General features: G+C 44.6%; 1 protein-coding gene across 1 annotated transcript in view; it reads right to left on the bottom strand.

Moving 5' to 3' along the window:
• The window catches only part of piezo2b (piezo-type mechanosensitive ion channel component 2b), a gene marked incomplete at both ends in the record, with an annotated part of 97,204 nt that overhangs the window by 38,080 nt on the left and 31,834 nt on the right, over nt 1–27,290 (bottom strand). Inside the window, 13 exons of the mRNA XM_083659220.1 lie at nt 198–469; nt 4,001–4,174; nt 4,931–5,079; nt 5,703–5,896; nt 6,639–6,759; nt 7,898–8,134; nt 12,278–12,456; nt 12,947–13,064; nt 13,818–13,856; nt 17,125–17,232; nt 18,812–18,986; nt 26,039–26,252; nt 26,926–27,181. Of these exons, the coding sequence (XP_083515346.1) occupies nt 198–469; nt 4,001–4,174; nt 4,931–5,079; nt 5,703–5,896; nt 6,639–6,759; nt 7,898–8,134; nt 12,278–12,456; nt 12,947–13,064; nt 13,818–13,856; nt 17,125–17,232; nt 18,812–18,986; nt 26,039–26,252; nt 26,926–27,181 (2,236 nt within the window). The remainder of the gene's footprint in view (nt 1–197; nt 470–4,000; nt 4,175–4,930; nt 5,080–5,702; nt 5,897–6,638; nt 6,760–7,897; nt 8,135–12,277; nt 12,457–12,946; nt 13,065–13,817; nt 13,857–17,124; nt 17,233–18,811; nt 18,987–26,038; nt 26,253–26,925; nt 27,182–27,290) is intronic.

Genomic DNA, 27,290 nt, shown 5'->3' with positions numbered 1-27,290 from the left:
CCTCCTTTTCACTGGCTAAGCCTGAATTAAGAACTTTCTTGATATGATATCACCCGGCCTTCCATCGGCATGGGGGTGAGTAGATAATGACTGAATTTTCATTTTGGGGTGAACTGTTCCTTTAAGTCAGATTTAAGGAACTTTCTGCCACTGGCAGTTGGAGCAGCTTGGCGAGCTGCTGTGTTGCTTCACAGTACCTGAGCTGTGCTCGGTGCTGGGCTCGGGCTCGGGCTCGGGCCCCGGCTCGGTACCCACGCTGCAGTGGCGGCTCTCCTCTGTGCTGGACCCCCGGGGGTCTGAGAAGCTCCTGGACTTCACCACATCCCCCTCGTCCAGAACCACCACCAGCTGCTGCTTCTCCTTCTCCCCCTGCCTGTCCTCCTGCTCCTCCATCCTGGGCAGAGCTCCGTCCACCGAGGAGGCGCTGAGCATGGTGAGATCCGCCAGGCTGCCGTCCTGGTGCACCAGTCTGACCACAGGTGACAAGTTAATACACGCAAAGACACATGTACACACACACACACACACACACACACACACACACACACACACACACACACACACAGACAGACAGACAGACAGACAGACATACAGACAGCCAGACAGACAGACAGACAGACAGACAGACAGACAGACAGACAGACAGACATGTCATAGGGCTCCATAATGTTAGGATGGGTATTGTCAGTCCTGCGTCTGCTAACAGAACAGCAGATTGACGATACATCAAGCATTGTGATCAATAAGCAGTGCAGATTATTATTACACGTATAGTCTATGGCAGTGCACATTCCTGTTTTTTGGTGTCTTAGGGGGGGTGTCTTTGGTGTCTTCTTGCAGTGGATAAATGGTAATAGGCAAAAGTTAGGCATTAACCCTTTACATTCTTCTCAGGCAATGGAGCGAGGTCAGAGGTTTGGGTTTGGCTTGCATGTACCGGCCGCATGTCAAGGCAAGCATTTTATTGTTTGGTTGGTTAGACTTACTTGCTCGGCTGAGTAGGGATTTTTTGCTTGATGCTGCTCAGAACAATGAAGTTACACAGAAGCCAAGAAGAACAGTGAGGAACAGTGAGGAGAGAGACTGACAGAGACAGACTGAAACTGACATTATAATAACAACGTAGTGTGCTTTTGTTCAAATGCATAACAGCTGATCCAATGTCTTTGGGGAGGAGAGTTTTCAGGAAAGGGGGGGGGGGGGGTATTTCTGGGCGTTCAGTGCAGTAAGGGGGGTTTGGATCATTGGAAAGATATGAGGAGGAAAAAAAAGTCCTTTCAGATTCAACCATGCTTGAGAAAGAGGTTGCTCTTCACAACTACTAGGGACCAGTAGTGGGATTTTTATTAGAAAAGGGGTAGGTGAGAGGGTGAAAGATCCAGAAACCTATTGGAGAACCCAACAGGAGGAGGCTACAGGCAAAATAATAGCAAAAAATCTAAGGAGGAAAACCATTGGTGAGTCAGTATAAATCACTGTGACACACTGAAACTACAAGAGTGAGAGATTTCAGAGGAACGTCAAGGTACCATCATTGCAAACACATACAGGGACAGATCAGTGTGGGGGATGTACATATGGCAACAGGAGGAGGACGTTCACACTCAAGAGGTGGACTGGGATGGTGATGGATGCCACAGAAAGCGAGCATGTACCCACCTATTCATGATCAGATAGACACGACCATTGACTTTAGCATGGCTGTGAGAGGAGGGAGAGGAGGGCGGCAGAGGAGAGATGGCGGCGGGTCACAGAGGGAAGCAGAGCAGAGACGGGCTAAGCAAGCGGCAGTAAGGCCACAGGGAAACAATGGAAAATCCACAATAACCCAATACCAATGAAGACTACAAACACAGACTCTATAAGATTAAAAGAAAGAGCAGCACAACAAAACACACAATGACAGATCGGGATGGGAATTGAGAACCAGAACCGTTGAGAACCGTTTCCAAATTGTCCAATTACTCGGAACTGTATGCCTCCGAGGTTATGGATTCCTTTTATCAATGCTGGCATCATGGAGTCATGGCGGAGAGGAAGCAACGGTCCAAAGCGTGGCTTCATTTAACGAAGAAAAACAACAGTGCTACTTTCAAGGTGGAAACACCAGCAATATGTTGAAACATGTTATATTCTTTTAAGATAAGGGGCATTGTAATTTATTTTAACATGTTCAAATGTTATTAGGCAGACATTCTACACTGTCTTCAGACTCTAAAGTTCATTAAACAGCTGCGTTGACACTGAAAACCTCCGTAGACCTACATGTTTTTCCACATAGAAAATTGATCAGGAATCGATAAGGGAATCGATAAAGAATCGGACCGATAAGCAGAATCGATAATGGCATTGGTATCAATAAAATCGTATCAATTCCCATCCCTAATGACAGATGCGTGAGAGAACACTGATTATAATGAGCGTTTCACAGGGTGTGTTAGTTTGATTATCCAGGACAATGTGAGATGTAAAGGGCTGAATGTTGTCGCCTCTGAACATGCTAACACATTCTGTTGAGTTTACCCTGCTTCAGTGCAGTCATTTGCTACTGTAATGTCAACCAGCATCCATTAAAATAAAGGCATGTTCACACCAAACATGTTTGGAGCGGCTTATTTGTACTGTGGAGCTTGTTAGTTGGTTGTTAGTTTGGTTCATCTGAGCAGGTGGCACCAAGACGCCTGAACATTCGGTTCTCGGTCGTCTTCCAAGCAAACTGTGGTGCGCTTTGTTAAGAGTGAGAACGTAATCTGAACCAGCTACAGGAAACGACCTGAAAACGTAAGGTTTTATGGCTATAGAGGACTGGGAGTCAGATGCTGACATCTGATAGCTACTGTAGCAGTTCATCATACTTGCGTAACAAAATGAACCGAAGCAGAACCAGACTGATGCTTATACTGTATGTTCAGCTATTTGTGTGTTCTTAACTTGTATGAACTCCGTAGATATCTTGTCAAAGAGTGTAAACAAGTCCATAACAATTTACAGGGACTGGAAACAGATTTGTTGTGACTCCCCAACCAAAACCTTGAACCTCACAGGGTGATAGGTTACTAAAACTCCAACAAACAAGCTACTTGTGAGTCCATTTGATTTTGTTTACAAGCCCTGGTGGTTCACTTGTAATTGAGCAGTCTGAACGTCAACAAACCAAATCCAAAACTGCAACAAAGTAAATTCCACAATGGATCAGCCGCTCAGAACCCCCCCCCCCCCCCCCGCCAAAAAAAACTGTGATCACAAAAACGTGTGATCACGTATGTCTTAGACTTTTTGTATTATGCTTAATAATATTAAAACCCATGAAGGTTTTTACATGTTCTTAGAAACGTCCAATAGGGGGCGTACCGCGGAGACCGGGGTTCAATTCCCGGGAGCGGTGCTTCTGGCTTGGTCAGACACAATCACAATCGGAGGTGTCTGTGGATGGGAAGCAGGTGCACAGGGTATGAGCCCTGGTCACTGTACTAGCGCCTCCTCTGGTCGGTCAGGGCGCCTGTCCGGTGGGGAGGGCAACTGGGGGAATAACGTGATCCTCTCACGCGCTACATTCTGCCAGTGAAACTCCGCGCCGTCTGGTGAAAAGTAGCGGTTGGTGACTGCACATGGATTGGAGGAAGCATGTGCTAGTCTACAACTCTACCCAGATCGGCAGAGGGGGTGGAGCAACGACTGGAACAGCAGGGGAAATTGGCCAATTAGCCCTTTTCACAGCTGCCATTTTGTGTCTAAAAGGCAGGGGAAACGCAGGTGCAACCAACTCACTAATTAGGGCCCCAGCACTGGAACACCTAATGGACTGGAAGTTGGACACCCTAATTAAGGTTTTGGTGCACCTGTGAAACTTCCTGCCTTTTAGACACAAAATGGTGGCTGTGAAAAGGGTCTATTGCAACTGGGGAGAAAATCGGAGAAGAGAAAGAATGAAAAGAAAACATCCAATAGACTAAAGTCTCACCCCTCGACCCCCGGCCCAAACCACCACCACGCGTCTCACCTGTAGATAGCGCTGTCCTCCTTGGCTGCCACGGCCTGGAGGTCGGTGAGCTGGAGGAAGCGGTCGTGGAAGTAGTGGAGGTGGAGGATACACACCAGCAGGAAGGAGGTGGGGATGAAAATCCTGCTGAACAGCATGGCCACAGAGAACTGCTCCAGACCCAGGTCCTTCAGGCTGGACGGGGAGGAAACAGAGAGAACTGAGCCTCGATTTGAGGCACTTCAACCCCCCAAAACTCCAACAGATGATGAAGAAGATGGAGAAGACTGTGGTGTATAATATTCTGTCATATCATTATCAGTGGCATGTGATTGGTATATCACTGTATTACAATATGTTATCACAAATCGCTATAACAGTGATTCCCATTGTACATGCCTTTTCCTCCCATAGGGTTAAGGTTCACAACCTAAGGCAAAAGTACAATTTCCTGCATTTGCCTAACCCAAAATATCCATTTTCTTGTCAAATAGGAAATGAGAAAAGGTCTAAAAGTGAGATAAATAGAAAAAATAGCTAGTACAATAACTTAGGTGTGGTAAAAGCTGAAAAATCTACTCTGGTAATGGATTAATTTCAGATTAAATAAAAGAGTGTTTTTTATATGGCTATTATTATTATTATTATTTTGAGGAAACCTATCCAGGAGGATTGCTGTGCATACATATTTCTCATTTGCATCTTATTAATTCATACAGTTTCATGCATTCAGACTGGAAGTGCAGCCAGTCTTCTACTGTACTGTTGGCCTCTGAGCAGCTCCAGTGGAGCAAACAGCTGTTTTCATGCCTTGCTGCAGGGCGGTGCAGTGTTCCTGACAGGTTCACTCTCCCTGCCCAGAGTTTCCAAGCCTGTCCGTCTTGATCTGAGATCACCAGCGAGTCCCAACGCTGCTTCCCTGACCTCTAATAACTTTTCTGTGCAGCTCACCCCTCTTCGTCCATGCCGGTCATGCCGGACCAGAAGGGCAGCGACGTTTCGAACTGGAAGGTGTAGACCAGGATGAGGACCAGCATGGTGTACATCACCACCGACATCCAGAAGTATTTCAGGATCCTTCGCCAGTACTCATAGTGCACCTGTACAGGAGCAACACCTGATCGTTACTCGGCTTTTAAATTCTCTGATATTAACTACTGTAATGTATTAAATTACAAAGTGCATAGAGGACATTTGGATTTAGGGTGAGGGCTCTGTTTTACTGTAGTTGTGGATATAAAACTGTCGAGAATACAGTGTGGATTATGAGCCTGCACTATACAAACTTTATGACACCGTTAAAATGTCAGCACCTTTTGTCTTCGGGAAATCGAATTTGGAAACCAGACAACGTTCTCCTTATTCACTGAGTCATTCACTGAGTATGGAATATACACTTCTCTGCATGTGGCTGAGTGAGTGTGTGTGTGTGTGTGTGTGTGTGTGTGTGTGCGTGTGTACGTGTGTGTGCGTGTGTGTGTGTGTGTGTGCGCGCGCGCGTGCGTGCGTGCGTGCGCGCGTGTGCATGCTTGTGCATATCATCACAGTCAGATGATGAAATGATAAAACTCTTCAGGAACTAATAAAAAAGCTTCTTTTTTTTATTGTCGTCAAGTTTTCTCAACCCCTTAGGTGTTACGAGGTTTTCACGCGACAACACCAAACTGCATTTCCATGCATAGATACACGTATGATGATCACAGGTGCGTTTGCGTGATGGTACCTGGTAGAGCGCCACGCAGAAGAGGAACATCATCATGTAGATGATCTTGTACATGACGATGCGTCCCTCGAAGCTGACGAAGAAGAACATGCCGCCGCAGATGTAGATCCAGTACTTCACCAGCACAGCCATGATCATGTTGCCCAGCACCTCCATGATGTCCTGCTCCCCTCCCTCCTCAGTGTCCGCCTCCTCTATAAACACCAGGGCATCCAAACAACTCAGGGTTCCCACACCTTCTTAAACATTTCATTCAAGGACTTTTCAAGGACTTTCTGGGCCCAAATTCTTCAAATTCAAGGACCCCACTCACGGCACAGTTTGAGACACGGATCAGTGTTCATTACTGCTGAAGGTTCGCTTAACGTTAGATTTTCTCGCTTGCTTGCCACTATTTAACCTGGATCTTTCGACTTCAATCTCTCATGCACGCACGTGACTTCAATCACTCGTGCACGCACGTGAGGCACGTTCTGTAGGCAGGTGGCACTAGAAACAACAAATGTTGTCTCAAAGGTTCTTAATGTCAACTGTCACACAACTCCTAATGCATTAAAGATAGCTAATAATAACGTCTTTATTTCATATAATTTCAATTCAATTTTCAAAAACCTTTTCTGGTGTAATCTCACTCGACTAAAGTCAGAAAACTTTAATATGTTCTGTCCATGAGCCAAAATTCACCTGCCACTCTCACTATTTCACCAGCCGCATTAAGCTTCAGAAAACAAACTGTAAATAATAGCTGGTTAGTATCTGCCAAAGTGGCCAGTAGAATGGACCAATTTACTAGCCATAGCCAAAATTTGCCAATATTTGCCTGGTGGCTAGTGTTAATTTCCAACCGTGCTCCTGTCCTTTCTACTCATGGTGTCACCTCACCTGTGATGTATTTCTAGTTGAATGTGACTAAACGAACAGCGCAGGGCTCCTTACCTTTCTTCTTGTGCTCCTCCACGCGAACGTCTGAGAGATCTGTGTCCTCTTCCTTCAGTCTCTCCTGTCTTTCCATCAGTGTCTGTCTCAGCAGCAGCCAGAAGCTCAGAAGACACAGGATCTAAACACGCACACGCACACGCACACGCACACGCACACAGACACAGACACAGACACAGACACAGACACAGACACAGACACAGACACAGACACAGACACAGACACAGACACAGACACAGACACAGACACAGACACACAGACAGAACAAGATGTTTGGATAAACACATGATCAGGACTAAAAAGGAAAAACAGGCCTGGCTCTCAAACTAATAAATCTTAGCAGTTGTGTTAACCTGCTTGGAGTTATATATATTATTATTATCTTATTGTGGTTCCACATTGCAAATCCAACTCATCTGGCAAAAAGAAAAAAAATAAAGATTTAAAATAAATTATTTTCAAAAATGTTTAACCGAAGTTTGAAATACAATAACAACTTCACTCTCAGAAGGAATGAATACATGCAGTGTTTCCTAAAACATACACGTACACTGCCGTGATACAAAACATTAACCGTTAGAATGAGTCTGTAGTTGTTATGAAAGCCAGAGTCTGTGGTGACCAACTGACATCTAAAATCTCATTCTAGACACAATTAGGTCAGGTTCAGTAGCTGCCAACATGAAAGGCTTTGAACCATTCCAAAACATGTCAAAACATTGCAGACTTGACCTTCTCCTTTAGGAATATATTGTATAACTGCCCCCTCTTGGTCAATTAGGCAATGATTTGAGAGATAGAGTTTGACTTTTTGAGTTAATTATTTGGTTTGGGCAATTTTGTAAACACATTGCATGACCTACTTGCTTGTATGTATTGGTATCTCAGATTGGTATTCTCTCTTGATCTAAAAAAGTAAGTAAGTAAGTAAGTAAAAGTTTATTTATATAGCACTTTTCAAGACCATGTATAAGCCCTGGTCGCTGCACTAGTGCCCCCTCTGGTCAGTCGGGGAGCCTGTTCGAGGGAGTCGGGGGAACTGTGGAGAATAGCGTGATCCTCCCACACGCTACGACCTGCCGGTGAAAGTCCTCGCTCTCAGGTGAAAAGAAGTGGCTGCCGACTGCACATGTATCGGAGGAAGCATGTGCTAGTCTATGGCTCTCCCCAGGTTGGCAGAGGGGGTGGAGCAATGACCAGGACAGCAGGGGGAATTGGCCAAGTAGCTACAACTGGGGGGGAAAAAGGCCTTGACGTACCTTGGAGCCCAGCTCGCTGAAGGGAACCGCCTCTTTCCTCTTGAGGAAGAGTCCTGGGATGGGTTCCAGGCTCTCAAAGCTCCAGATGTACTGCAGGACCAGCAGCAGGTTGCCATAGGCCACCATGAAGGGAGAGGTTAGCATGGCGTAGCGCCGGCGGTCTCTCACCATCCACAGCATACAGGACCAGATCAGGAACACAAACGTCAGCCAGCTGACGTAAGTGATGCTCCATGCCTGAAGAGAGGAGATTCAATCAATACAAATACTGTGCAAGTCTGCCATTGATGGATGAGCAGATATGAACTGATCAGGTAACATGCAAACAACACTTTGCAATGGCCTTATTCCACTTTATTAGTCTGTATTATTACTTATCATTTTGCCAATCTGTGCGCACATATAGAGAAAGTCGGGGGAGCGGGTTATGTCTTGTGCATACGGATAAACCAAAACAAGGGCTCATTTTAACCAGCTCGCGGGAACGAAATAAATTGTATCTCGTGCACACACACAAAGAAAAAACAAGAGCACATGTTACAGTGGGCTCCGTACAGTCTGGTTATCTACTTTTTAATTTACCAGGTGTTACTTACCCTTTATTCCATCTCAGACTTAAGTACCTGCAGTATTAATGCAGGATAGATTCAAGATAAAACCATCAAAGTGGATTTCGACAACCACCGAACATCAACTCCTCCACATTTAGAAAGCTGCTAGTTTTCAGCTGGAGAGGCTCCTCTCCCCATATTACCTCTTTACACACTTCAGTTAGAGCAGCTACAGTGTCTCCATGTCACGGACTTGCACACACAGCAGGTGCTCTGTGTTCAATGTCACATTTGTCTGTTTTGCTCGACATGGTTTTGTCTGTTCAGTGTTGGACTCATTCTGTGCTGTTTGCTGCCTGCTGCTTGTTATGTGTCCATGTAGCAGAGCTGTTCCTTCATTCAATCCTACTGTGCTGAAAGCAGTTGCCACAGACCTTCTTGGTCGTGTGGCTGTAAAGATGAGTTTCTACTCTTTTCTGTTGTATTCTGTCAAACTGCATCCAAACAGCAACATGAAAGATTTTAGCATCTTTACTTGATCACCAGTGAAACAATAGAAGTCAGTGAACAACACTTTCAGTTCCTCCACCAGGCACGGCCCACCACTAGCCTGGTAAACCAGCCGGTCATGTGAACGAAATGAAACGTGAGTTCCCACCACCTGAGCAGCTACAGCTACATCACATAATTTCCATGGTTTGTGTGTGTGTGTGTGTGTGTGTGTGTGTGTGTGTGTGGGAGGTGGTTTACTCCTGCAACTTGCTGAAACCTGGCTGACAGACAGAAACGGACACACTGAAGCAAGAAAGGCTGACGGCAGCATCAGTAAAGGATAGTTATTTAGTGTTTTACTACTCTCATCCTTCAAGATGTCTACAGATATTTACGCCAGGCCAGCCCTCACTAAGAAGGTGAGATATTCCAGAGGAAACCAAGAGGAGGGAGGAGAGAGGGAGGAGACCAGGCCAGCCCTCACTAAGAAGGTGAGATATTCCAGAGGAAACCAAGAGGAGAGAGCAGAGAGGGAGGAGAGGATGGAGGAGATCTACGAGAATGCAGCCATTTTGAGAGAGCAGCAGCCTGAACTGACACAGGAAGGAGGATCACACACTCAAACGTCTCTTCTGGCCGTCCAGAGAAGCAGGAACCGTTTCAGAGCTGCTGCAGTGAGTCTGGGCCTGATGGGCCTTCTGCTGGTGACTGTTATCATCATCCTGTCCATCAGCTATATTTCAGTCACAATAGAGAGAGAGAATTTGGTGCTGCAAAGAAACCAACTCAACATCAGTTACCACAATCTGACTGAAGAGAGAAACCAGTTACAGACCAGTTATAATAATCTGACTGAAGAGAGAAACCAGTTACAGACCAGTTACAATAATCTGACTGAAGAGAGAAACCAGTTACAGACCAGCAACAATGATCTGACTAAAAAGAGAAACCAGCTACAGACCAGCAACAAAGGCCTGACTAAAGAGAAATGGCAGTTATCTCAAAAGATAAATGAGTGCTGCAAGTGTCACTGTTAATCTACTGAGAGGAAAACTTGGACAGACAGCAGAGGGGACTGTCAGAGCTGTGGATCAGATCTGGTGGCCATGAACAGCAGAGAGGAACAACAATTTGTCAGTAAGCTGAATCAGGATGGAGCTTCCTGGACTATACTGTACAGTGAGACAGACATGGGACGTGGGAGTGGGTGGACGGATCACCACTGACACCAACGTACTGGGCAGCAGAAATGCCTCAAAATACAAATGACTGGTACTACACATCAGTGGCAATCCTGGTATTCTGATTTCAAGTACTGGATCTGTGAGAAATAGATTTCCTACGTTCTTTGTTGATAGGGGGCTGTGTAGTGTTGGGATCATCATTACCAAATGCGAGTAAAAATCCCTTTTCTATGAAGCCATTGCATGTACAAGTTATTAGGGGTCCAAGCACGTATCGCTGAAACCCTATTGTATATATTTGCTGGAATTGTTCTTCATTTGTTGTTTCTTTTACACATAGTATAATAGATTTTCATAAGTTAACACAAAGGTTAAAACACTGGAATTCGGCCAGTGTAAAGTGTTCTTCATTTTATCCAGTGTGGCAGTGCTGTGCTGCATTCCATGCCTGAAGAGCGGAGATTCAATAAATACAAATACTATGCAAGTATGCAAGTACTATGCAAGTCACATTTGTCTGTTTTGCTCTACATGGTTTTGTCTGTTCAGTGTTGGACTCATTCTGTGCTGTTTGCTGTCTGCTGCTTGTTATGTGTCCATGTAGCAGAGCTGTTCCTTCATTCAATCCTACTGTGCTGAAAGCAGTTGCCACAGACCTTCTTGGTCGTGTGGCTGTAAAGATGAGTTTCTACTCTTTTCTGTTGTATTCTGTCAAACTGCATCCAAACAGCAACATGAAGATTTTAGCGTCTTTACTTGATCACCAGTGAAACAATAGAAGTCAGTGAACAACACTTTCAGTTCCTCCACCAGGCACGGCCCACCACTAGCCTGGTAAACCAGCGACCCGCGGGTCACGTGAACGAAATGAAATGTGAGTTCCCACCACCTGAGCAGCTACAGCTAACACATCATCCTGTGTAAATCTGCATGGTTTGTGTGTGTGTGTGTGTGTGTGTGTGTGTGTGTGTGTGTGTGTGTGTGTGTGTGTGTGTGTGTGTGTGTGTGTGTGTGTGTGTGTGTGTGTGTACGTGTGTGTGTGTGTGTGCGTGCGTGGGTGCGTGCGTGCGTGCGTGTGAGGGGGTAGTTTGCTGCTCCCACTTCCTTGATGCAACTTGCCGAAACCTGGCTGACAAACAGAAACGAACACACTAAACAAGAAAGCAGCATCAGTAAAGGATAATATAGTTATTTAGTGTGTCCCATTTGAGCCTAGGAATCGAGCGCGCATAGCGCGTGACATGCCTAGTATAGTATAATACATTTAAGTTAACAGCACAAAGGTTAAAACACTGGAATTCGGCCACTGTAAAGTTACCCGTATTTCTTCATTTTACCCAGTGTGTCAGTGCTGCGCTGCATTAAAAGAAAGATGCATTGACAGTGACACACTTCAAGGATTAGGTTGCACATGCACTACCGATCCAATCACAGTCAACCAAATAAGTGTAACTTTTATTTATTTAACTGTTCTTCACCCAGGAAAGGTTTACGCAGCACATATGCTCTCTCTCAGCAACACACTGCTACACATTCAGTCTTGGGAGCTTCCCAGTCCAACCACAGGCTTCGACTATTGGCCACTGAGCAGCTCCACTGGAGCAGTTGGGGGTTAATTGCCTTGCTCAAGGGCTTCTTAATGGAATTTATTCAGGGAGAGGAGAGTATTTCTCTTCCACTTTCCCCACCAAAATGTTCCAGTCTGTGGATTTGAACTGATTATCTTCTGGATATAATGCTGCATTCATGACATGTCGGATTCACCATAAATATAATTTGCCAACTGGGCAAAACTGTTCCATGTGGGAACTTCTTGTCGGCTCTGACATCTTCCACTTGGCATCATGAACTGTTTGCTGCTTGTGTCAACACAAGCAGCAAACAGTGCAGTGAATCCACCACAGTCAGCAGTCCATAATAATAATTTAAAAAAATCATTAAATTCAGACTAATACAATCAATTCTATGCATAATATAATAGTGTATGGTTGATTTAAATTCACGAATAATAAATAATTATTATCTTCAAAGATTTCACCCTTCTCCTCCGTTGTTCTTCTTCTTTTGATAGAGTACAACCTGAACACAGTGTAGGCCCACCTCTCTAACTCCTAGGTTACGCCACCTATGGGCTACTGCTGGTCATTACTCACCATCATGGCTATGAGAGCACAGATATAGCTCTGCTTCATGATAAAGCGGAAGACAGTAACCACAGCGCTGGTTGCTGCCTTCTTCTCCTCCTCCTCTCCTCCTTCTTGCTGCTCCTCTCCTCCCTCCATCGCCCTCTCCTCTGGGGGCAAACTCACTTCGTACACACATTCCTCCTTCTCTGGTCGGACACAGAAACGCACCTCGTTGTTAAAATAGTCATAGTGCTCTGTTGTGGTGTAATGCCATACATTTGGATCAGATGAAACATGATGTGTAATTGTGTATGCACTCTTTCAATAATCTCTACAATATGTTTTTGTTGTACAGCCTCGAGAAAAGAATTACTTAATTTTTGTTTTGTTTTGTAGCTTAATCAAAATGCATTTTTTGTTTTGTTTATCCACTGGGTTTTGAAAGGGTTTCCTAACCGAGAGGGTTGTAGAGTTTGTGCCACCCACAGATGACCATGTAATCCTTAAGTGAAAACATGAAAACCACTCAAACTGGAGTTACAGTACAAGGTTTCCACATGACAGCAACATTATGTGCTGTGATGTTTGTTATGCTAATTGAGGGAATCACTCAATAGCAGTTTTAATCTATTTTGCATTTACACTCATTGGTTCCACTCTTTGCACAGAAATGCCCTGGAGTACTGGATGGCTCACCTGTGATGTCACTGGACTGGCCGATCTTATACTGAGGGGTGGAGTAGAGGTCCAGACTGACTGGTCCATTCTCAGTCGCAATCAGGTCAAAGGACGTTCCATTTGAAGTTGGCATAGCCTGTATTTCAATATCAGATACTGAGTATAATGCCAATAACTGAGGAAATGATATGCTTTATATGCATCACATTACTGTGTAGTATTCTGCCCCACAAAGGCAAACAGAAGTAACTGCGTTTTATGTTTTAAGGGTCAAACAATATGGCCAGGACTTAGCTGTCATATCATCAATAATTACACTGTAAATGCTAAATTATATGTAGTCCACTTTTGTACCAGTACCAATGAAAGTGGATTACTGGACTATGGCTTTGTAGGGCAGTATTGGACTCTTATACCAATACTTAATCTTAGGCTTTTTCACACTGCACATCCTTTGACTTAACCCAGTGCAAACTGCACCTTAAACCTGACTTTAAACTAGACTATCCCCAAGTGATGCAGTGTGAAAAGGGATTACTGTAAACAATTTCTGTGCCAAATCTTAAAGAAACACTCATTTTTCACGCCAATTTTCCACCATTTTTGTATCATTACAAAATCAATAATATATCTGAAAACGGTAAACAGTTTTGCATGCATTCATTTAGTTTGACAGTTATTCAGAGTTGATTGGAGTTAAGTTGTGGACCAGTGATGTCATTTGTGCACGAATGACATCACCTGGTTGGGTTAAGGAAAACCCTGGGCTACAGTACAATGGTGCAGTGTGAAAAGTACTTTGCAGTAATTATTTTGCATGGAGCAGGAGTGAGTGTGGGGTGAAGGAGTAAGGTGGACGACTTCAACACAAATCGAGAAGAAGGCCCACCTCAGCTGTAGTGAAGCCGTCCTGGGTGGTGGAGAGGAGCTGGGAGGAGAGGAGAGGAGAGGAGAGGAGAGGAGAGGAGAGGAGAGGAGAGGAGAGGAGAGGAGAGGAGAGGAGAGGAGAGGAGAGGAGAGGAGAGGAGAGGAGAGGAGAGGAGAGGAGAGGAGAGGAGAGGAGAGGAGAGGAGAGGAGAGGTGTGTTATTGATGAGCTGCTGGAGTCAAAGGCCTGCGTGGTCTTTATAGGCCCTGATAAGCAGGAACAAAGCCCAGCAGCACTGTTCTGTAAATCGAGTGCATCACTCATCTGTGTCTGCACAGCCTAAAAGCTTTTAAACCACAAGAGGTGGCCAGTGGAGACAGACTACGGACCTTGTTATGGGAACAAGGTCAGAATGTGTGTGTGTGAGTGTGTGTGTGTGTGCGTACGTGCGTGCGTGCGTGCGTGTGTCGAAATCATTCCGGGGATGAGGCTATCACTATTACGGAGGTGAAAGCTGGGGAAAAACTAGCCTTGGCTTGTGAAAACAATCAACAATTATAACTCGAGTTTACGATCCAACTAATAAAAGTCAAGGTTGGTACATGTTTTCACAAATCAATTTTCATCACCTTTCCAGGACTATTCCATTCCATTTCAGATTGATTTTCACTGAATAACTCAACTGAATGTCCTGGTAAAAAAGAAAACAAGGCCAGGTCGAAACCTGGCATAGCCCCGGTGCATGTTATCGTCACCCATTTTTTCCAGAGGTGGGTTGTATCATTTTAGATAGTTATTATCATGCTAATGCCTGTGCAAGTGGTCGTTTTTCTGATCAGTTTGTTTTTAAGTAGTTATTTGACATATAAAAAGGGATGATTGACAGCTGTGGCAGCCAGTCTCAAGCCGTCATTGGCTGGACAGGCTCTTCACCTTATAGATCTATTTTACATAGAGAAGACACTGCTTGGTAAAACCATGCGTAAAACAAAAGGAAGACACTGCTTGATCTGTCTACCAGACTGTATATCGATGGACCGCAATAAAAAGGACATTGTTTTGAGAAAGGTGCACGAAGTTGGTTGGCGACTGAAGTAAGTTCAGAAAAGAATGTGTTTTATTAGTTACTCCAGCTATGTTATCGTTTATTTTAATACACAATGGTTTTAATGGAAGCAGACTAGCATTAACCGCTTGTGTTAACCGGCTGTTTTGCCGGTTTTTGTCGGCTTCATATTACTATAACCTAACAACCGATAACAATAGCTGGAATAACACAATAATAGACACATATTTTCAGAACTTACCAGGTTTTCCAACTACCTGCATATGCCAGGAAATGTGTTTTATAATGTTAACTCCCGGGTCTAACCATAACATGGGGCCTACACAAGTGTACACAACCACCAGCCATTAGCTAATCGCTAACGCGTTAGCTTATACAGACACTGGAGGTTTTATTTTTGGTATTAAAGCAATAAACGTTTTTATATAGATATCTCAGGGAAGTGCTTTGACTGTGGGGATGTTCGTTCTTCACAAGCTCCTCTCTTAGCTGTTGTAAGGATATACAGAGAAGAGACCAGGCAGGCTGGCTAACACACTGGGCTAACATTGGGTAAAACAGAAGGAAGACACTGCTTTATCTGTCTACCAGACTGTATATCGATGGACTGCAATAAAAAGGACATTGTTTTGAGAAAGGTGCACGAGGAAGTAACGTTGGTTGGGGACTGAAGTAGTAAGTTCAGAAAATATGTGTTTTAGTATTTACTCCAGCTACGTTATCGGTTATTTTAATACATCAATGGTTTTAACGGTGTCATCGAGCTAGCATTAGCCGGCTTAGCTTCATTCTTTAATGTCGGCATAACATTACCAACAATCTAACAACCGATAACGATAGCTGGAATAACAGACACATATTTTCAGAACTTACCAGGTTGTTCCTGGCGTATGCCAGGAAATGTGTTTTATAACGTTACAACTCCCGGGTATAAAATGAGCCTACACAATACCAGCCATTAGATAATAGCTAACGGGTTAGCCTGTCGCAAACAGACACTAGAGGTTTTATTGGGGTGAACCACGAGGAGAGTATTTAGCCGATATATCTCTGGGAAGTGCTTTTACGGGATGTTAGCAAGCTCCTCTCCTCGTAGCTGTTGTATAAGGATACAGAAGAGACAGGCAGCTGGAAAACGTTAACGTTAGTTAGACAAACGACCCGACTGAGAGACAGCAGCACTGGGCTGCCCAGTCAGTAAACGTTACAACGTAGCCAAAGGTTCAGTTCGATTTCACCTGTTAAACCAACATTTGTTACAAAATGAATTAAATCATAACGTTAACCAAATGCTACGGAAACATTAGCTAATCAACAGAGCTGCAAAGATCAGTTCATAGGATAATAATTTCCCCCTGTATGACGGTTTGTTACCGAGAGCACCTCGGAGTCTGGCTGCTAGGAGCAATCTCCGACAACGAAATTCAGGTTTCCGTACAGGCGTCATTTTGATAAACTGATCTCAAAGTGGGAATCTACATGGTCACTTTTGGCGAGACAAAAAATATTACAACTTAAAATGCCATATTTACAGAGCTAGACTGTATATAAATACACAACGCACTGTGCGCAAATCTAGAAACAACAGCTCTACATAAGAAAGTTCAGAGGGGCGGGGACCTCACAGAGGTTCTAACTCAACGGAGCTACTGCGCAGAATCTGGTTCACTGATCTGGCAGGATTTCGGCTTCACTCAACCCTGCTGGGCGGAGATAGCCACCCTCAGTCCATTATGTCCATGCCACAGCCCCCTCCCGAATCCCTTTGTTTTGAGAGTGAACAGCGCATGTGCACAGATCCTCTGGCTGCAGCACTGGGGCGGCGGCGCCCTCTAGTGGCCGGCCGCCATGTGTGGAGCATTGAGCATTGTCGTGCGTAAAGTCGTGCATAATGTGTCCTGGCGACATAGCTGGACATAGGGCCCCTGGTGCATTACCGCACCGGGGCCAAAAAATGCTAGTAAGCTAGTAATCACTAGTAATCAAGCAGCCAAGCTTGTTAAACACTTAACAGTTGAGTAGTTGAAGAAAATGCGGCCAAACAAATTGGATGTTACATTTCCATTCCCCCCCCAGACACTAGAAAACCCACTTCCCAATTTCACTTCCATGTTTCCCATGACCTTTAATCCCTGAACAGTGTTTTCGGAAAAGGACCTACAGTACAGTATATGGCATTGCTGACCTACAGTAGGGATGACTCCTTCATGACTATGCAATAATCAATACTTTGTACGTCATGTGTGTATTAAGCCTCACATACGTTTTTCTCGTCCGTGCTCTGGTGTGCTTGCCACCACAGCTGCCTCTTCTTGTCGGCGGAGTTATTCGTTCCGTTTCCGACCTCGTTCATATCGCCATCCTCGTCGTCCTGAAAAAACAAAGATAGAGAGAGTTTGGATGATAGAAAGATCTTCCCCACTGGCTCATGAGCTCAGTCTTCCTATTGTGCAGCACAGATGATACTCCCAAGAATCACTGCTTTAGTATCAGTGTTTGAAAACAGGAAATAAGGCAATAAAATACTACCATTTACGATCGCTCTTAAGTATTTTATTTTATATATATCATCCTGATGGCTTAACAGGCCACATACCTGCAGCATCAGAGGTATGAATCACTTCACTCACTTGCTGATGTGCAGTATACTGTATGAAGTCAAAGTGTTATTTGATAATAAATAATGTTTCCTCTGTAACTTTAGATTTGGTTCTTCTTTTGGGTCCTGTTATGTTTCTAGTGCAGGCTGTTAAACATTTTCCAAACTTTTCTTTGCATACTTAAAACTGTATTGAAATTAGCCTAAATCACACTGTTAATTTAATTCTAATGTCATAGATTGATTGATTGATCGATCATGTCCTCATGGGCTTACAAATATAGACTGCATACAAATACTGCATAATGAAGCACTGTACATTAACCTTTACATTAATCAGGAAATGATAACAGCCCGTCCTGATTGGACCTGAATGACCCTTGTCTGTTTGGTCAACATCAGGTCCACCATAAAACACCATATTTACTATTGATCAGCTGTCAGCTGCAGATTTACGTCGTAATCATGTTTTATTATTAGCGTCTCCTAAAGTGTAAGAGAAGGTGAAAAAGCAACACACACACACCTACACACACACACACACACCTATACACACACACACACACATACACACAACTCAGTGGAGAGATCAATAATGCATACAGCCACAAAGGTTTACGGGGAAGTATTGACCCTGTATAAAAACACTAATCTATAACTCCATTACAGCGGAGAAGAGCTGAGCCTCATCATCCATCCAAGTTTGGGACCATTGGTGTAGCAGTTACGGCCTTTCAAAGTTTGGAATTTAGACCCTCAATTATAGCGCCCCCATCAGGCCAACCACTGTAATTATTTTTAAACGCCAGAACACAGTGCCAAAGGGCGTCATTCCTCACTCCAGGTTTAATCGAAATCAGACTAGTGGTCTCTAAGATATCACAATTGGGAGTAAAAACAAATCCTTTATTTATAGCGCCCCCATTAGGCCATTTCAGATGTGGGTTACATGTGTATATCTGCCTCTTCTTCGGTGGATTTCTCCCTGTATGATTGTTGAACTTTGGTGCAAAATGGCGGCTCTAGGAAGGAGCGCTTGCTCTTTCATTCTGAGGGACTAACACCAAAACCTGATGTTTACCGTTGATATTTTGGATTTTTAGCCTAACCCCAACCAAACAACAAAAAGGGCCCATAAATTCAAGGTACATCACCAGTAACGGTTTTCTAATAAAATGTTTAAGGGTGCCTTGCCTTGGCCGTCAAGCTCATCACCAGATTGCATTCCATACTATTCCCAAAAATAGCCTGGATGGAATCAATATTTGAATAAATGTGTCAGTTCTCTGCACTAAATAGATCTAGGGGCTTATGTGCTTTCCATTGGTGCTATTTCTATCTCCGGGCTCACCGCCGGCTGGTCGATGGGTTCCTGCAGCCAGAGGCGGATGAGCGTAGCCAGGGTGTAGTAGAGAATCAGCAGCATGATGGGGTTGACAAAGTGGTGCCACTTAAGCGTTGGGTTCACGATGAGCTTCCATGTCCGGGAGCAGTCGCTCTCAACGATGGAGGAGATGCCAAACAAACTGCAGTGGGAGACAGACAGACAGCAATGAGAGAATAAGACGGTGGAAAATGCTTACATGCGTTTTATAGGATGGCATAGAACGAATACAGTAAAAAAAAAGTTGCAATAAATTCCAGCACTCAGTGCTGTTTGGACTTTAAAAGGGAACATTGCTCAATTGAAAAATTGACTGAATGTTAGACGGTTCAGTCAATATTTTGAACACAAATCTATCCCAAAGCCAGGTTGAGGTTTCAATTACCACCATAATAAAAAATGTATGCACTGCCACTGACAGTACAGTAAGGTGCTTTGGGTATCAAACGGCATGTTATAGACTACAAAAGTTTGATCATATACAAGGCTTGAAACTTGATCAGATAGAAACTAGAAAGTCAACTCGATTAATCTTTCTGAAACTGAACATGTTTCTCTCACACACGTTTACTGTCTTGTCTTGCTGAATTTACAGAGCTGCTCCAGACTTTAGACCTGACAACACACATTTGAATCTTAGTTCTCTGGATTCTGACTTTGAAAGAGTTATCTGTGTTCACAAATTAACTGGACTGCCTTTGACCTAGACAATGAATATAACAAAAAGGGCTTTCTTATATTCGTGTGGTGTTCCCCTGCAAAAGTGGTGGCAGCATTAGGAGTAATAAACATACACTAATTACTGTTTTTTTGCCAGCGCTTTCTCAATCGAGAGAATTGGCCCAAAGACATCCGTCAGAGGATTATACTATTCTTATTGAGGGAAGTGATGGTATACTGTAATTCAGCATCAGAGGCTGTGGGTTCTTCATTTCCAAAACGAATTATCGATTCCACCAAGCAAGCCAGGATGGATGAGGCGATGTAAACATTACGAAAGCTGGGAGGAACTGCAGAGTCATACTCTCTGTGCTGGACGTCTGTTCACTATTAAACCTGGGTCAACTCGTTTTGGTCAATAATTCATAGCGTTTGTTTTAATCTGCTTGGAGCACCAGATGGGTGGGGGTTTATATCAGAATAATCCACAGTGTGAATGGTTAAGTATGCTGTGTGTACTTCTAAAGGAAGAATCCACCCTCAGATACTCTTACAGTGATATCATCATCAATCTGTGATGACAGTGCATTTCAGGAGTTATACTACTTCAATTAGTGATTTCCTACATTTCCCAGAATGCCTTTTGACAACCCCTGGAGAACATGTCTGAGCTTGTTGCATTAAACAGTAGGTGAAGAGAGTGATAGCGTAGTAAGAGCAAGATGGTTTTTCCAGTCAATTGAGGCCCTCACTCAAAACGCAACATGTCTTGTAGCAGAATTGCATTCTGGTCTATTGAGGCTGCTGTTGGTGAAGAAATTGGTATCTCGTCTCTTATCTCTCCATGTATTGATTGTTGAACGTCAGTGGAAAATAGTCAGACTCAGTCTAGAAAGTTGCCGATTGACGTTTACTGCTCATGTTTTCGATAGCTAAAAAATGTTCTCCAATCAAACGACATTGTAGCTGCACTCGGAATATGAATACGAAAATACACAACTATACAACAAAATGGGTCCAGAAATGCAAGCATCACCAATAGCTGTTTGTTAACAGTGTGGGTGGGTTTTTATGTTTCCTCAAAGTCATGTAAAGTGTAGCTACAGTACAATAGCTAGTACAATAGCTACAGTGTAGCTACAGTGTAGCTACAATATTGACATAGTGACTCTTAGGTGGCAGGCTTGACTCATTTCCTTAACTTTAGAATGTAGAAAATGTGTTGTGGCTGAAAAGCCCTTTGTAACACTGTCCGTCCTCTTCCTCTCGGCAGAACAAAGGAGGGGGGTCACTGTACAGGAATTGTACTGACGTCTCCCAATGATGGATTTAGAAGCTTCCAGAGTCTGGGTCTTCCTATGTATCCTCCCCCCCCGCCCCCCCTTCCTGAATGGTTTCTCCCTGCAGCTGGGGAAGGCAGGTTGGTCACATGACTGGGGGCTTCCATTGTAAGGCGGGGAGGCAGGAAGAGGAGTGTGAACCGGGCCTCAACAGCCTCACTCAACACCGGCCCCACAGCAAGGCCGAGCCACTGTCAACAAGCACAATTAGGGCAGCCTATTGTCCAATAGGGGCCGCACATATTTATGGCCGTCGGAGTTTCCCTCTGACCGCCTCAGAGTGTGCGGAGTAGGAAACAGGCGTGAGCAGAGGGGATACACGCTACTTTTATCAGCAAATTGGGCCAAGGTTTTTCACACAGCAGGGGGCAGGAATACCTCCACGCTGTGGAAAGTCAACACGGACGCATGAGAAGAAAGTAGATGATGAGACAGTTGGCCTGTTCATATCCAAATTTAGGCGTAGGGATACTGTACACTATAAATATACTGAAGGTGGAGGTGGTCCATTCATTCTGATGAGTTTGTTTTCTAATGAGAAACCTGTCAATATTTACAGCTTATCTGCTATCTGCGCCAGGAGGAGCAGGGCACAAGGCTTATCCAAGGCAACCCCGGCTATACATAGTCATAATGGCATTGGTCCTGACACACAGCAGCACAGCTTTCAAACGAAAAGCCATCAAATCAATAGGTCCCATAACAGCAAGGGCACAGAAACAACAGCTAGGGTGACACTGGTGAGGTGTAAAAGACACACCATCTTCATTAGACTATACCTTATGAAGGGTGATAGTGCCACAATTTGGAGAGACTTGGAAAAACAAGACAACAATGTTTTTACTGTTGAATACAACACAGTTTTTATGGTTGCTGACAATAATGATCTATATATTATGTTGATGATTGTGCTATGATCAGTGGTGGAAATGGGGGAGTTCACCTGGGAATGGAGTTCCCAGAGTAAACGTTGAGAGGGAACGGCGAGAACAAGAGGGGGAACGGCATTCCTCCTCAGGTTCCCCTTAAAAATGTCTTGCAATGCAGTGGAGAGCAGAGCAGTGGAGAGGGGGCAGCATGGAAGGAGCAGAGAAGAGTAGGAGAACATGAAGCTGAATAAGCAGCGTCAATATCAATGTGTCAACATGTCTGTCATTAGGTGGGTGCTACACATCAGTGGTGGATGAGTTGAGTTCCTTCCCCCTCCCTCCCATGATATGTGGAGTGTCTTGAAAGGTGCTATATAAATCCAATCAATTATGATGATGATGATGATTATTATTAATAATGATAATAATAAAAATAATAAAATCAAGGGGAAGTAATCAAGCTTGGCAATCTTATTTTATTTAAGTAAATTTTGTAAGAGATTTTTACACAATGGTATGAGTAAAATCCTATAATAAGACATCAGTGATGTCATCCTTCCTAGCTGAGGCTAATAAGTTCAAAGATGATGTCATCATTGATGTCATCAGTGATGATGTCATGTTCCAGACCAGGCGCCTAACTCACAGGGGGGTCCCCACGGGTCCGCAATGAGAAGTGTCCGTTTGCGTGCGTCTGAGTGAGCAAAATTTTGTCCGGCCACGGCTATGCCGTTTTACGTGCGATTGCGCTGAAACTTTCAGGGGGTGTAAAGAGCCTCCGTGCGGGTGACCTGACGGAGGCGGATCTTTTAATTAGGTGATTGCCCTAATTACTTAATGATGTGATGTCATCAGTGATGATGTCAACAGGTGTGATGTCATCAGTGATGTCATCCTTCCTGGTGCCAATAGGGCGGGTGAGGCCACGTAGCGGCCGAGCTGCATGTAACGCGCAGTGGGCGAGCCTAGGAATCGATCGGGCATCCAGAGACCCCCACCCTGTGTAAGTTAAACCTGGCCATTTCCACTACTGGCTATGATTGTCTTCTGACTATCCTATTTGTCTTGTCTGCCCACTGCACAAATAAAGTTCCTCACAGAAAAAAAAGTAATTTGAATTACATTTTTGAGTTCTTGCTATTGGATATTTAAAACATTTTTTTTAGTTAGCACTTCCATCTCTATTTGCAATGCAATAAAAGAAATGTGTAAAATGTCATAATGGCTAAAAGCCCTGTATCTCCTGTTGTTAACCACGCAGCGGTAGCTCTGATTTGTAATTGGTAAATAAACATCATTCCTCGCATTCCACGCTGTCAGTCAAACACAATGGTCTTAGTGACCTGTGCTGGGTGGCTTCTGCCGCACAGTTTGTGTATGTTACACCTCTGAGGGACGCATGCTGGCAAGATGTGCAACAATGTGGCTTGAGTCTAACCACTACGTTTTACCGCCACAGCCACAAACAGCTGATTACCTCTTCTTCTCCTGCATAATTGAACAGCACTGGTTGGAATCTTAAGCTGTCCCTCTCATGCTGATGTGAGTGGGAGTTTGATAGATCTACTCTCCAGCCGAGTTTGCCTCCTCCTTGGGCCTTCTTGTTTGTAACAATAGTAAATATTTACTGTCAATTAAATGAACTTGCCCTCATCGTGTTAAATATCAGTCAAAGGAGCTATGGCTGCTGAGGATTTGTGTATTTCAGTCTGTCCTTCCTGTTATTAAACTGGATAAATTACCATTTGTTAAAGAGACTGGTGCCCCCAAATGGCTGCGAGAGCTTAATTGTTTGGGGGGGAAATGTAACTTCAGTGCCCAGAAATCATGTAACGTGACGCTGGTAAATTGCACACACAGCGCAGTCATGTTTCCCAACCGAGTCAGTCTGTGATGCTTTATACCAAAGGGACAAGAGAGGGAAAAGATCTACATGTTGGTGGGGCCAGCTTTCTCTGGACGGAGCGCTCTCTCTCTCTCTCTCTGCTGTTTAGGTCAGCAGACAGTTTTTATTTCATTCTAAAGTTCTGATTTGTCACTTGCTCTGGGCAGAAAAGTGTAGACACATCAACACATCCAGTGAATTGATGGCATTTCAGTTAGAAGGGGTGAGACACTCGTCTCTCCTGCAGCCTGACCGTGTGATTTAGGCAGATAAAATAGGTGTTTTTTTGTTTTACAGATAAATGTTGCCTTCTGCAGTTTTAAAACTTTCTTAAAACTTCTTGTGATAGTGTAGTAGAGTTTGTCTTGATTGTACTGCGCTAATTGGCTTTAAATCAATAAAAAATTAGTTAAGAAAAATACATTTCAAGTGCGACATGACATGGCACTTTTTAAGATAATACAGTAGGTAACATACTGCAAGTCCTTAATTGACAAAATTACACCACTTTTACTGACTGGATCCTCTATATTCAGTTACATAAATACATACTTCAGCATGCGCTGGGACGCGTCATCAGTGATGTTGACTGGGGTCGTAAGGTGTTTCGGGTCTGTCATACATCATACACCCTCGCCCAGTAGACCCAGCCGAGGCCGATTAAAGGGGGAATAAAGGGGGAATTATGCTCACCCTGCCGTGAAGGGCGCGTGGGTGGAGCGAGGGGCGGGCGCGTGAAATGACGTAAATTTTTTGGGCGTGGTTATTCGCTAGCTCCGTCGGGCACTCGCGCGGTGCGACATTTTTTTCCTCACAGCGCGAGCAGCGCACGCCTTCTCTCCAAACATGTCCGCTTTCGAGCCACTGAACCCTGAACACTGAGCTGTGTTTTCGCCACATTTCTTGACCCATGTGGTAGGCTATAAACTTAGATTTGCAACTGTTCGTTTTTAGTCATTTCACCAAGTAAATGTGTTGTGTTGAGAGCATTATTGAGAGAGATTAAAAGCAGCACAGAGTAGTAGGCTATCAGGGCTGAGAAGTAAAAACGGCTTTCAGTAAAAACAAGTTTGGTGAGTCCTTCATGTGCTGATGTGCGGTCGTTTGAGAGTGAAAGCGCACTCAGTACTGCACAGAGTTTCATTGCGACTTTTCACGGGCTGTTCTCACCATTGTACAATACATGCTGATCACTTTCTGAGTATAATGGCATCACCCCCAGCGCGAGGTCTACACGGTGACTCACGGAGACTCGCGGGGCCCCACCCCCACGGAGCTTTGCTCGAGTATAAGAGCACCTTAAGACCCCGACCCGCGTCCCGGAAGCAGCCGCTCACGGATCAGCCTTCCTACTCTGTCTGCAACGTTGCCCGCGGAAGGGTTGATCATGCCCAATCCGCTGCAATAGAGCTAGTGCTACACCGCAGCATTGGCTCTGTGGGTTAATCCAGGCCGCGCTCCTCCTTCGTCTCACCAGACCTTCCCAAAAGGCAATCCTACTATGCCGCACCATAGACAAAGAGGATGCCTCAAGGAGGCCTGTGCGCTGCACGTCATTCGGCTGCGCCGAGCACCTCGCTCTAGCCTGAAGGACCCCAGGCCGCGCCGATGTTTACAGATTTTCGGGAGGCTAATCCGTAGCGTTTGTGGATTTCTCCCTCACGAGAGAGCCAGGCTGGGGTGCTAAACCCAACCCGTACCGGGTCACCGTTCCAGTGACAACCTACCCCCCACCCCCCCCCCCCCCCCCCACCACCACCACCACCACCACCCCCAAATAAATAATTAAATAAATGAAATAAATGAAGATCAACTGTAGCTCGGTTAAAGCCATCCTGATCACAGGACCTCACATTGAGGACATTTACAACTGGCATTAACATGTGTTTTCTGTCATCAGATTGCAGTCAGATTGTGCTTGACAACTTGAAAGTACAGGTGTAAACAGCAACTTTATGCAGATGGAATCAGGCTAATGTGGTCAAGCACAATCTGATTGCAATCTGATGGCAGAAAACGCATGTTAATGCCAGGTGTAAATGGCCTCATTCTCTTTCGCACCACACATCTGTCTGGACTGCAGCCGCCCAAATCAATTTCCTGAAATGACAATATAACTATGACTGTGTCGTAGTTCATGATGTGAGAGCAGCCATAACTGCAGTCATTGCAGAATTAGACTCAATAACAACAATTAAACAGAACAAGAGTATGCACCAGCAGTTTCTCGGCGAAAAACACGTTTTGGCTGTTCTTGCGACTGAAATTGGATTAGATTTGCTGACGCTGATTGGCTGAAAGGGTTGTCTGTCAAGGTAAGTACTCCCGCCCACTGAAATCGAAGTCCAGACTAATCCGTGGAGCGAAACAGAAAGTGAGGTCCTGTCATCGGGATGGTTTTAACCAGGCTACATAAACTGTATGTTGTTCTGAAGATGACCTGATGTACGTGTCGTCTGGCGGGATGGACTCCTGGAAGAACTGGAACTGGTAGAGGTAGAGGATGACCAGGTGTCCGGCACTGAAGATGGCCATCAGGACGCACATGCAGCTGAAGATGAGTGTGTCGAAGGTCTGGCAGAAGGACCACCATGTGCACAGGAACAGGAAGACAAAGAAGTAGACAGCCGAGGTCAGCGAGGGCAGCATGATGCCTGCAAACACACACACACACACACACACACACACACACACAGACAGACAGACAGACACACACACACACACACACACACACACACACACACACACACACACACACACACACACACACACACACACACACACACACAGATGATTGGGGTTTATCAGAACAGGATGGCAAATCATTCTTAGCATTTGTTTTAACCTACAAAGAGTACCAGATGGGTGGGGCTTATCGCATTTGACAACTCTTCGGATAGTGTCAGGTTAATTGGCAATCAGAGAAAAATATACTTAACTGACTTTGAAATCATTTCCCATCATTTCTTAAAAATTCCGACACTCTTGTCCGATGTGGCAAACCCTACCCATTCTGGCTCACCAAGCGGGTTAAAACAAATGCTATTATTAGCTAAAAGTATTTGGCCCAGGTTTATTCATTATATGGCACAACAACATGCTTTAAGGTGCAGGTGGAGGTGGTTTCTATCTACAAAATTGAGAATAATAAAGGAAAGTACTGTATAAGACACGCCTATCGAAATGGCAATTAGGTAAGTTATGCAGGATTGAAACAGTTATCAAGTACAGTGGAATGCTTCAATTAGACGTGCTTCAGGTTGGTACCGGCATGCAGTTGGTGCAGCAATGGGTGTGAAAAATTCAACTACTGTAGTAGCCACTCACCTGTCAGGCCCAACAAGATGGTGACCACCACCTTCCCAGCGGTGGTGATCAAGTTCCCGATGATCTCTTTCACTTTGGACGCCACCTGCTGGACAGTCCGCAGGACCTTCATCTTAGCGCTCTCCTTCACCTCCTCTTCCTCCTCCTCTTCCTCCTCCAGCTCCTCGTCCTCCTCATCCTCCCCGGCCTCGTACCCCGCTTCAAAGTCCTCGTCTAGCAGGACGTTGTCGTCCAGGCTCAGCTTCTCCTCTTCTTCCTTGGAGGATCACATTCACATGACAAACAGCGTTCAGTATTGAATGATGAATGGTGCTGCAGTGTTCAGGTCAGAGCTCTCCATGGTGCTGAAAACACATTCCTTACAG

This window comes from Poromitra crassiceps, assembly GCF_964638095.1.
Source record: "Poromitra crassiceps genome assembly, chromosome: 23".
Classification (NCBI taxonomy): Eukaryota; Metazoa; Chordata; class Actinopteri; order Beryciformes; family Melamphaidae; genus Poromitra; species Poromitra crassiceps.
The sequence above is the reverse complement of the archived record's forward strand: the minus strand, read 5'-3'. Positions and strand labels throughout refer to the sequence as shown.